Source organism: Schistocerca americana, chromosome 2 (genome assembly GCF_021461395.2).
Source record: "Schistocerca americana isolate TAMUIC-IGC-003095 chromosome 2, iqSchAmer2.1, whole genome shotgun sequence".
NCBI classification, from domain to species: domain Eukaryota; kingdom Metazoa; phylum Arthropoda; class Insecta; order Orthoptera; family Acrididae; genus Schistocerca; species Schistocerca americana.
The window spans coordinates 438177547-438189848 of NC_060120.1; the positions used below are offsets into that span (position 1 = coordinate 438177547).

The 12302-nt window shown below is 42.4% G+C and overlaps 1 protein-coding gene across 1 annotated transcript in view; it reads left to right on the forward strand.

Annotated features, from left to right (window-relative positions):
• The window catches only part of LOC124594075 (ATP-binding cassette sub-family C member 4-like), a 282274-nt gene that overhangs the window by 32997 nt on the left and 236975 nt on the right, over positions 1-12302 (forward strand). Inside the window, exons 2-3 of the mRNA XM_047132426.1 lie at positions 7932-8033; positions 8142-8276. Of these exons, the coding sequence (XP_046988382.1) occupies positions 7932-8033; positions 8142-8276 (237 nt within the window). The remainder of the gene's footprint in view (positions 1-7931; positions 8034-8141; positions 8277-12302) is intronic.

Genomic DNA, 12302 nt, shown 5'->3' on the forward strand with positions numbered 1-12302 from the left:
TCGACCCACCCCAGGATGTCGTCATTTCATACTCCATCAATACATCTGATCTGCAACAGTCACGAGGAACACTACATTTCAAAGGTTTCTCATTTTTTTTCCTGTCTTCCTCATCGCCCACACTTCATACTCGTTCTGTTCCATCTGCCTCCCTCCCCCCGGTTTGTTTATCTATAACTCAAGCTCCTGGTAATTTGTGATTTCACGTGTACATTGACGCCATCATGTTCGGTCACATTGATCCCATGTCCACAATTCCTTCCTGTCCTTAGTTTGATTCCACCTTGCATACTTCGTTTTGAATTTACAGTGACTGATGCACTGCAATAACTGTGACATTCCCTATTATTCCACAGGAGCTCTGTTCAAATGCTCGTTCAGCCTTTAATATTTAATTTTTCTGTGTTTGCTCTTTTTCTATTATTAAAGCAATTAATATTAAAATTTCCTACTTGTTCATTGCCTAATCACGTATTACTGTCTTTTTCTATGTTTTTAAGGCTTCGACACTGATGCAACTTAAAATAATATTCCTTGTCTTTCAGCAGTTACATTTTCTATTATTGTACATCAGTAACAGATTCCCAAAGGACCTACGAAACAGGAAGCACAGAACATGGTATATCGAACACTTCTTAACATTTTGCTTTTCTTATTTTCTCTTCTCTACGGCTCGAGGGACAAATATTCCAAATTATTGTTATCCAAATAATATTTATTGTGATTAGATTACGCAGAGTCTCTCTTGCTGGCTGATGTGAGACGAGCAATCAAACTCTCTACCTCGCTACGTCAAATATCTGCGGTATAGTTGGGTTAGCAGCTACCAATGTCTTACGCTTCCTCAGGGGAAACTGATTTTATAACACAGTTCAATCCAGCTCCTCGTTCGATGTTAGTAGGAATGGTTATGCAAGGAGTACCTTTCGCTGCGTCGTGTTCTTCGATTACCCTCAGACTACTTTTTTGCTCATCGCTGTAGCGCATTTTCAAACTGTTATTTACGTGTTTATCTGACTGTTTAAGCTAATTGGCTCTCTAGTCTCAACAGCCTGGATTTTCTCATGACATTTTAATTTCTCGCACGTTTTAGTTTTACTGATTCTGAGTGTTGTGTTCTGTATCGAACACATACACAAGTGAACAAACTAAACAGTCAATTAAATGAACAATCAAACATTCTAACACTACTGATGCAAGAAATACGCTTATCATTAGCTCTCTTCTGCTGCGGCTATGTGAACAAACGTGGAGGTAAGTACGCAGTTAAACGACTTGCTGTTCAACTACACAAGAGACTGCCGTACATATTGACCTGGGTTGTAGTACTGAGCTACGTTGAAGTGCAAGTTTGCGGATAACGAACTCTGAACGTTTACTGCAGCTACGACGACTACGTGTCCGTCCCTGGCGCTCAATACGCTGTACATTTAAGCGTGAACCAGGCTCGACTGAGGTACGATAAGACGACTCTGTCCTCTGGAGATGGAAGCGGAACTTCGACGCGTGTTTGCACTCGAAACGGGAACTGTAGACACAACTCACAGGTAGAACAGAAGTGGTCGCTCTTGTTGTCGTCGTCGATCGCCGTCTCCAATGGACTGTTCAACTGTCCGTTTGTTTGTAGGCACAGCACGCAGTGTTTCTCCAACCGTTGATGTGTTCTGCAGTTTGTGAACTCGACTGTGTGGTGTCTTGACTTTCGGACATTGTCCTCTGGTCAGACTCGCTCGTCTTGCCCCATGATGCGGTATTTGAAGAAATAAATGACGCCTTCTATAAGGCTTACATGCTTTGGGGGAGTATTCCTCACTTCGAAAACAGAGAAAAACGTCAGAGAAACATATGCCCTAAATTACCCCATTTTGGCGTGTAGTGCTTGTTTAAGATCAATGCAGTCAAGATAAATTTTAACAATCGAAGTTTCAATCAATAATTAAAACTGATTTTCCGCTAATATCGGTATAAAACTGTCTCCTGAACCATCTATTGTATCCTGTATAGCAATATGTTGCCATGTCGACGCGTTTATTTCTGACGCAGAGAAAATTTGAAAGATTAATTTACTTGGAAGGTTTCACGTGTGTGGTATAAGCGCGTATTCAGTTTCAGGACCGTAGCCCCGTCATCAGGTGTATCTGAAATCTAAAGTAAAACAATAGTTGTAGCCTACTTTTTTGAACAATAAAGATATTTAAAAGGTTAAAATTTATAAGTTAAAAATTAGATGGACCGTCATAACAGCATCCCAAGTTATAACTGGAACCAACTTTCAAGCGAGCCCTAGAAAAATGCCTCTTGTCGCAAAACTGACACTGGTAATGCATGCAGTCTTCTGTTGTGTAAGACTTCGCTCAATAGAAGCATTTTACAGCAGTGGCGGATTTGTTTACCATGAAAATGTTGCCGAACAATTATGGATGTCCCACAAATTAAAATTTGTTCTGATAAGGGTACTGTTGAGCCATGAAAAATTATTACTTTTTCGTGCAAACAAAGGTGATTATTATGGAAGGCCACACTAATGGTAAACGACGCGAGGCTGTATGAAAATAGAACCTAGATGATGCTGTTTTAAGTCGCATAGGTGAGACATAATCCACCGCAGTCCAAGCGACAGATTGCTTCTACGTCTGGTCACAGAGAACGAATTCTGTACGCCCTCCAAAGAAGATCCAGGTATTAGCACACGATGTGTCATAATACCTTGTCATACATCTCATGGTACCAGATGGTGGGTAATTTACGAGCAAATCACGTATTTGTATAACTTTCAATATTGTGCTGGGTCTCTCGCTTGTCAGTAACGGACCAACAGAGAACCTTTGCCAATGTTCCAGAAACTGCGAGCCCACTTTTTGTATCTTCGTTCTCCTCACACGAGTCAACATTTGCATGCGATGAAACAGCAAATTTTGACAAACGATTCTCGTGGGTGGTTGAAAGACTTCCGCATAAAATTCAAGCTAGACGCCGTAAGTTTACGATTAATGCATGGGCTAGAATTGTAGGTATCTGTGTGGTAAGCCCGTATGTTCCAGCACGTCTTACAGATAATATCTTCAGGGCGAGCCCCTAGATAGTAAGAGGAAGCGTGTTGTTTATGGATATGGCACTGCAGCATTTGTCAATTATGTTATTGAAAATACAGCACACAATGCTTGTCATCACAAGAATCATAGAATCATAGAGGAAAAACAGAGACCGGGTCGCAGAAGGGCTTTACGGTTCTAGAATCTCCTGGAATGGGTCGGCATCTAAAATATTGTCACACTGATAGAACAGCTGAGAAGAGAGAAGGGTAGACCATGAAGTTTGCGAACGTTTTGTAAGAAGAGAGCACTCAGGGCTGAAGCGCTCCACACAGTCACTGCCAAGATGAAATTGCGCTACCGTTGCTGGAGCGAAGAGGAAGAACGCTGAGGAAGCGGGTCAAGCGCTGGTGAACACGTTCCCTAGACACGTCATGGACGTTTCAGGTGAAATTCGACTTCCGTCTCAAGAAATTCATAGTTCTTATACTAGAGCTGTACATACCATAAAAACGATGAATTTATTTCTGCAATGAAGAAAGATTCTTACGATTTTCATGTATTGACACGTGCATGATTCGTACTGTTGCTGTTACTTAACTGTTATGCACCTCATATATATACACTACTGGCCATTAAAATTGCTACACCACGAGGATGACGTGCTACAGACGCGAAATTTAACCGACAGGAAGAAGATGCTGCGATATGCAAATGATAAGCGTTTCAGAACATTCACACAAGGTCGGCGCCGTTGGTGACACCTACGACGTGCTGACATGAGGAAAGTTTCAAAGCTATTTCTCATATACAAACAGCAGTTGACCATCGTTGCCTGGTGAAACGTTGTTGTGATGTCTCGTGTAAGGAGGAGAAATACGTACCATCACGTTTCCGACTTTGATAAAGGTCGGATTGTAGCCTATAGCGATTGCGGTTCATCGTATAGCGACATTGCTGCTCGCGTTGGTCGAGATACAATGACTGTTAGCAGAATATGGAATCGGTGGGTTCAGGAGGGTAATACGGAACGCCGTGCTGGATCCCAACGGCCTCGTATCACTAGCAATCGAGATGACAGGCATCTTATCCGCACGCCTGTAACGGATCGTGCAGCTACGTCCCGATTCCTGAGTCAACAGATGGGGACGTTTGCAAGACAACAACCATCTGCACCAACAGTTCGACGACGTTTGCAGCAACATGGACTATCAGCTCGGAGACCGTGTCTGCGGTTACCCTTGATGCTGCATCACAGACAGGAGTGCCTGCGACGGTGTACTCAACGACGAACCTGGGTGCACGAATGGCAAAACGTCATTTTTTCAGATGAATCCAGGTTCTGTTTACAGCATCGTGATGGTAGCATCCGTGTTTGGCGACATCGCGGTGAACGCACATTAGAAGCGTGTATTCGTCATCGCCGTACTGGCGTATCACCCGGCGTGATGGTATGGGGTGCCATTGGTTACACGTCTCGGTCACCTCTTGTTCGCACTGGAGCACCTTGAACAGTGGACGTTACATTTCAGATGTGTTACAACCCGTGGCTCCACCCTTCATTCGATCCCTGCGAAACCATACATTTCAGCAGGATAATGCACGACCGCATGTTGCAGGTCCTGTACGGGCATTTCTGGATACAGGAAAAGTTCGAGTGCTGCCCTGGCCAGCACATTCTCCATATCTCTCACAAATTGAAAACGTGTGGTCAATGGTGGCCGAGTAACTGGCTCGTCACAATACGGCAGTCACTACTCTTGATGAACTGTGGTATCGTGTTGAAGCTGCACGGGCAACTGTACCTGTATACCCCATCCAAGCTCTGTTTGACTCAATGCCCAGGTGTATCAAGGCCGTCATTATGGCTGAGGTGGTTGTTCTGGGTACTGATTTCTCAGGATCTATACACCCAAATTGCGTGAAAATGTAATCACATGTCAGTTCTTAGTATAATATATTTGTCCAATGAATAACCGTTTATCATCTGCATTTCTTCTTGGTGTAGCAATTTTAATGGCCAGTAGTATATATATATATATATATATATATATATATATATATATATATATATGTGTGTGTGTGTGTATGTGTGGGTGGGTGGGTGGGTGGTCAAGTGTGATATAGAGAGCGATCTGAGAGTTTGAGAGGATTGAGGAAGTGGATAGCTCTGCCTGTGCAGCCTTGTTTGCCAAACTGAAAATTGGACGTTCAACAGTAGCTCTACTGTAATACTCACGAGACATTGATTTCCTGAAAGACCTGTACACTAATGTTATTGAATCAAGAAAAGTACTGTAGTACATGAACAGGAGTAAGTGAACAGGATACAACACTCAAAATTGTTGGATGTACATACGGATGAAAATCTGAACTTTTATAAACATGTCATTGAGCTTCAGCATCTGCTGCTGTTGGTATGATTGTTAAGTTTGCTAACAAACCAATAAACTAACTTATTTTACATGTATTAAGATATTGCCTTATTATTGAATTACATGGACCTGTGATAGCCTATCCCGTAGGAAGACAGTAAGGATTGTACAAAAGCGTGCGGTGAGAAAAATGCAGCCAGTCATCTTACGAACTCTTCTTCAAGGAGCTAGGCATTACATCTGCGAGTTCAAAATATGTTCACTAACGATATTCGCCATAAATGATGTAAGGTGGCCCGGTCTCCTGACCTTCATTTCTTACATATTCCGTCCTCACAATCGTATTCTGCACTTCAAGACGCTTCATTCAAACCCAAACTCGATAAGGTAGAGTCAATTTTATATGAATTCATGTAAGCGATATGCAAATCTGATAAGTAACTCACAAGTGTGCACCGAGGTTGTAAAAGTCGAGGCTGGTGTACACAACATGACGGCCACAGGAATTTTCTTTCTAAAGAGGAAACCAACCTGCTGGGAAGACCGTCCCTTCAGAGGCCTGGGTCAAGAACATACCTACTTCGGCCAAAGCGACCGCCCAGAGAGAAGACAGCTTTTGCCAGAGCGAAGGGATAACGACCCCTGTGTTCGACTTAAAAGCAAATTCCGCCACATTGTGTGGGAGCACCCAGAAGACGCATGTTTTCACAGACCGACTGCGTAGTTACGGAGTTCTCACAGGAGGACAGCGTACACCCAATGGAGATGCCACATATTTCCGCATTGGTCGACTCAAACGAAACGTCATTCTCCCGTTTAAAAGAGCAACGCAAACAGCCAGAGGAGTGAGGGAAGACAGCGACTGATAGACCCTTGCAACTTTTCCGGAAAAAGGGGCCGTTCTGTTGTCGCGCTTGGAGCAGGAACACGTAACGAGAGCGTATGCGCTCGTACATGTACGCAAAGAGCCAGGAACAAAGTCTCTCATCAGTACTTCACTGAGAAAGCACCTTAGCAAATCGGAGTGATACATTATATTAAGTCACTCGCGAGTAAGTGCTGTTCACTGTGTTGGCCGCCACACTCAATGTGCGGTGTGAACACGGACAGAGTACTAGTTAAACGCCTGCGAGCGAATATTGTGTGGCTCGCGGTGGACTGGTTATCTGACCGGTTTACCACACCAATAGTTAGACTAGGGGCGGATAGGAGTCCTTGACTTCATCGAGGCGTAGAGGGAGTTTGATTGGCGAAGGTCAATCCAGATAGAAAGAAATAGTTGTGTTATTTGTCAGCAGGGAGCGACGCAGACAGCATTCGTCGCAGTTCATGGTGTTGTGTTCTACAGGGTATGGAAGCCTCACTGTCCTCCCTAACAGTACATTCCACTACATTTCTCACGCGACAGCCTTGACCATACTTAAAAAAGTTATTCAAGTTGTGTAGGCACGGCTCTCAGCCATTCTGCCGAGTAAATAACATTCTTAAGGAAGAGGGAGAAAATAACCTTCAGTAATTTGTAAAATAATAGCATTCCTATCCATAAGAGGCAATCTACTGTTCCGAAAAGAACCCGGAAATTTATTAATTTTTTATAAGAAGAAGTTTTACTTGATTTCTAAGAATTTTTTTTGGAATAATTAATATTTTTTGTTTGTTTAATGTTTTTCTTACACTAATTAGCAATACTCATGTACCCAAGTATCTCACTAGTTATGTAAGAATATAGAATATTTTTGGGTCTTTTCCTTACAGCAGACGATTCCAGAAGATATATGTTGCTGAATGTTTTTCAAGCAGTTCTTGTTGGTACATTAGGAGCGTCTGTCTGACTTCTGTAGTAGTGTGAGGTGGAAATTGTTTCTTGCAGGGGCCAAAGGGTACTTGTTGGATCAATCCATTGCGCAACTTGACAGAATGAAACCCACACACTCACAATGAAACATTGCAAATTGAGAAGAATAGTAGAGTTCACAGTCAACAATGCTATAAGAATAAATGGTCTTCGCTACATACAACGAAATCAGTGCCTCAGACAGGAGTTCAGTATAAAGCCTTACAAATCTTTGCACCTCTGCTCAGTTCATCAAAATTGTTATTTCCCGACATCATTTTCTGTTGTACATGCGAATATTAAATTAAAGATCGGCACACACGGAATATTTATATTTCATTTGCTGCTAGTGAGAATGAGTATTACACTTATTTTATCATAAACACAAACGAATCATGTATGCATAGGCAGCTAAGTGACTTGCTTACATCATTCCGACATAAATCGTATTATTTATCTATGGAATATATAATTATCTAGCTAACTAAATAACTAATAAAGCAAACGATAGTGGAAAGGAATAGTGCCCGCCGATAAAAGTGTGAATTATCTTGGCGGTAAATATATGTTGTGTTAAAACATTAACGAAGCGGGCAGATACCATTTTAATTCAGAGCACAACGACGGTTATACTAGTATGAGGTTCCCAAGCTATGAATCGTAACGAGAGGTGGGGTTTTTGTGCCTCAGGTGGATGCGGGAGCTCGTGTGGAAGGGGGACCTCACAGAAGACGACCTGTTCGTCCGCCTCGACTGTGACGCCACGGAGCATCTGGGGGACAGGCTGCAGAAGTAAGTGTCCGCTAGCATACAGCAGGAATACATCTTACATTCAGACATGAGACTAAGACACACACGCAGGTCGTATGTAATTCTTTATTTAGAAAAGTTTTGTTTCAGGTCATGGGATGAAGAACTTACACGGGCCAAAGAGAAGGGCAGCAGACCGAGTTTAGCGAGAGCTATTGTAAGGACATTCTGGTTGCGCTATTTTACCTACGGAGTCCTATACCTTTTCGACCAAGTCATCCTCAGGTAACATTTTTTCCGACGTACAGAAATATAGCCAGAGATTTCTCGACAGTTAATGTGTATATTTTGAAGAGATTCTATAGACAATTTTGACGAAGTTTGTTGCACGGAAAACGGAATGTAACTGGAATTCGTATCAACGGCTCTGTGACTGATCACCAATCCTCCAAGTATGAACGGAACCAACCAATCAGCCAGTTCCTCAATACCGTTAATACTATGAGTCACCTTCTCGCGAACAACATAATGCATTGTCACATTTTTACCTCAGATTCGCCGTTTCGTTTGTCGTCGCAACTATCAATGATTTCCATTGGAACTACTTTGTTTTATTCTGTGTGTTTGTATGCGTGCCAGCGCGTGTGTATGTAAACGAGCATCTTTCTTCTGCTTTAAGTCAATGATTTATTTTTATAGATCGCTGCGTAGCTGGAGGAAATATTTGGATGGTGCCCACCGTATCCTGAATGATGGCATTGGGATATATCGAGATTCGCTTAGTCAGTTATTGTGAGGGGGATTGCCGGTTGCACTTCAAACTTTCCCTGTTTCAGTCGTAAACTGGGGGATAGTGCAGTTACTTTCTTTATGCCTCTGTACACCCCTTAATCTGCCTTACGTTCATTCTTACATTCTTTCCCCGAAATGGGAATTGTTGCCAGAAAAATCTGCAATAGACCTGTCATATCGTTCAGCAGTATTCAGCATTAGTGAATCTGAAAACGAGGTACCCTCGTCTGGACAGAGATGTACAGAGGTTTACAAAAATTTCTTGACGAGGTTAGCACCTTTACTGTTGCACAAGCTACACAAAAAAGCTGTTGTTATATTCAAACTGACTAAGTATTTTGTGATTCCTGCTTCTCCCAAATAGTAGACTTATTTCAAAATATGTCAGTCCTTGCAATCTTTTCGGTCTCATTATCATGCGTGTTTCAGAGCTATAGTTACACTATGTGATCAAAAGTATCCGGACACCATGTTGAAAATAACTTAGAAGATCGTGGCGGTCTCCACCGGTAATGCTGCAATTTAACATGGTGTTGGCCCACCCTTAGCCTTGATGACAGCTTCCACTCTCGCAGGCATACGTTCAGTCAGGTGCTCGAGGGTTTCTTGGTCAATGACAGCCCATTCTTCACGGAGTGCTGCACTGAGGAGAGGTATCGATGTTGGTGGATGAGGCCTGGCACGACGTCGACATTTTAAAACATCCCAAAGATGTTCTATAGGATTCAGGTCAGGACACTGTGCTGGCCAGTCCATTACAGGGATGTTATTGTCGTGTAACCACTCCGGCACTGGCCGTGCATTATGAACAGGTGGTCGATCGTGCTGAAAGATGCAATCGCCATCCCCGAATTGCTCTTCAACAGTGGGAAGCAAGAAGATGCTTAAAACGTCAATGTAGGCCTGTGCTGTGATAGTGCCACGCAAACCACCAAGGGGTGCAAGCTCCCTCTATGAAAAACACGTCCACTCCACAAAACCACCGCCTCCGAATTTTACTGTTGGCACTTCACACACTCGCAGATGAGGTTCACCGTGCATTCGTCATACGCACACGCTGACATCTGATCGCCACATTGTGTATCGTGATTTGTCATTCCACACAACTTTTTTCCACTGTTCAATCGCCCAATGTTTACGCTCCTTACACCAATCGAGGCGTCGTTAGGCATTTACCGGCGTGATGTGTGGCTTATGAGCAGCCGCTCGACCATGAAACCAAAGTTTCCTCCCCTCTCGCCTAATTATCGTAGTACTTGCAGTGGATCCTGATGCTGTTTGGAATTCCTGTGTGGTGGTCTGGATAGATTTCTGCCTATTACACATTACGACCCTCTTCAACTTTCGGCGCTCTCTGTCAGTCAAGAGACGAGGTCGGCCTGTACGGTTTTGTGCTGTAAGTGTCCCTTAACGTTTCCACATCGGAAACAGTGGACCTAGGGATGTTTAGGAGTGTGGAAATCTGGCGTACAGACGTATGTCACAAATGACACCCAATCACCTGACCACTTTCGAAGTCCGTGACTTACATGGAGTGCTCCATTCTGCTCTCTCACGATGTCCAATGACTACTGAGATCGCTGATATGGAGTACCCGACAGTAGGTGGCAGCACAATGCACCTAATATGAGAAACGTATATTTTTGGGGTTGTCCCGATAGTTTTGATCACATAGTATAACTGTAATTGTTTTGGTTATTTCGGTTTCTTTGTTTTGATAGTAACTGGCAACAAAGTGCAGATCTAAAGCGTGTTGTTTTACAGTAGAAAGTGTCACATGTTGAACTGCTGACCGCAAGGTCCTGTGGCAGTTATCTCTGGTTCCTGATTGGTGAGCTCATTTCGTATAGAACAGGTCCGAAGGAATTTTGAAACAAGGTGCAAAGAACCACTAGATGCATTAAGACTGAACAACATTTGTTCTCCAGCTAGCACTAAGGTGAAACAGAATTGCTAATCCACGCAGTTAATAGAAAAGAGTAAAAATGTAATGGCTTCAAGAAATCGAAATGTTTAGTGAACGAATAACGTCCTACAATACTTTCCCCATGAATAACGTGAGTAAAAATTGCGTGCTCTGTGAATTAGTTGAGAAGCGTGAAATACAAGACAAAGTAACCGTAACTAACATGCCCAACGTCTGCTGTATGCAGTACGTGTTTTAATCCAACTCTGGAGGCAGACACTACAAGAGAAGCGTTGTGCATCACTGAATGATTTACTATTAAAATTCTGAGAACGTGGTTCCTAGAAGAATCAGCCAGTAGATTGTTTCCTCCTACAAGTATCTCGTGAAAAGGCCATGAAATTATCGTCAGAGAAATCAGAGATCACTCGGAGGCCTAACGACAGTCATCCTTCCCTCGAACTATTCACGACTGACACAGGGAAAGGGTAGCGAGGGGGAGGGGGTGGAGAGGGAGTGACAGTGGCGCAGGAAGCAGCCTCCACCACACATCATAAGGTGGTCTGAAGAGCGTAGAAATAGCTGTAGATGTAGTGTGTGTTGTAAATTGTGAGTGGAGATACCATTAATCTATTGACGAAATTTCGAAGATGCCCCACACATTCAAATACATTCTGCCGTATTTTCGTACACTCACTGATCTCATAACGTACACCGCATCTCCTCCGCTATAATACGTGAATATCGTCTGACATATTTTGTTGTTTAATCATATTCAATACTGACTGTCTCCAACTCATAAATTCAACAGTATATCACAGAATACATGCCATCTTTAGACGGACTTTGCTGATCAAAACTGGCAATGTTACAAATAAACATCACAGAAAGTAATTGTTGCTGTTCTTTGCCATCAGTCATGTTAGAAATTTTCATACAAAAAACTACATTAATTTATTTACTAACATTAAATTAACTTAATCTACTTCAATTAATTGTTCGTCTGCTACATGGCACGACAGTAGTGGGAATACCCTTCCAATGCGTTAAATAAAATTTTTGTGCAAGCGGTGATGAACAGCTTTTTAAACGTTAAGAATTGCATTGCAAAATACACTACTGTTTTTATTGAAGACAATCGATTTCGCTCCACCTCTGGGTCCCTGCATCGAAAGAAGATAATTAGGCAACAAACGTATACCATTGTGGCACATGAGCATCTTATGTGTATACATTATACGTAGAACATCACTCATTATTGCAAGAAGGTACTTACAAAAAGCAACTCAGCTAAGCATTGTCACACTTGTATTGCCAAATATAGCTTATAGAATGTTCCATTACTATTATTGCCTGTGTATGATGAATAGTTATATTCTGATAACATCAGAGATGGCTATGTCCGTGCTGTTCTCACATTTTGTACTGAATAGGCTAAAGACTTTACTGTGGAAGTCCTAAACCGTCCAGAAATATGATGATTATCGACGTAGACAGGCTGCCAACTTATCAAAGATGTCACTAATGCTCCGTAGGTCGACTACTGATGTCACCCACCAAGCTTTACATTATTACTTATTCATCAATCAATAGTAATGTAACTGACTAATGTA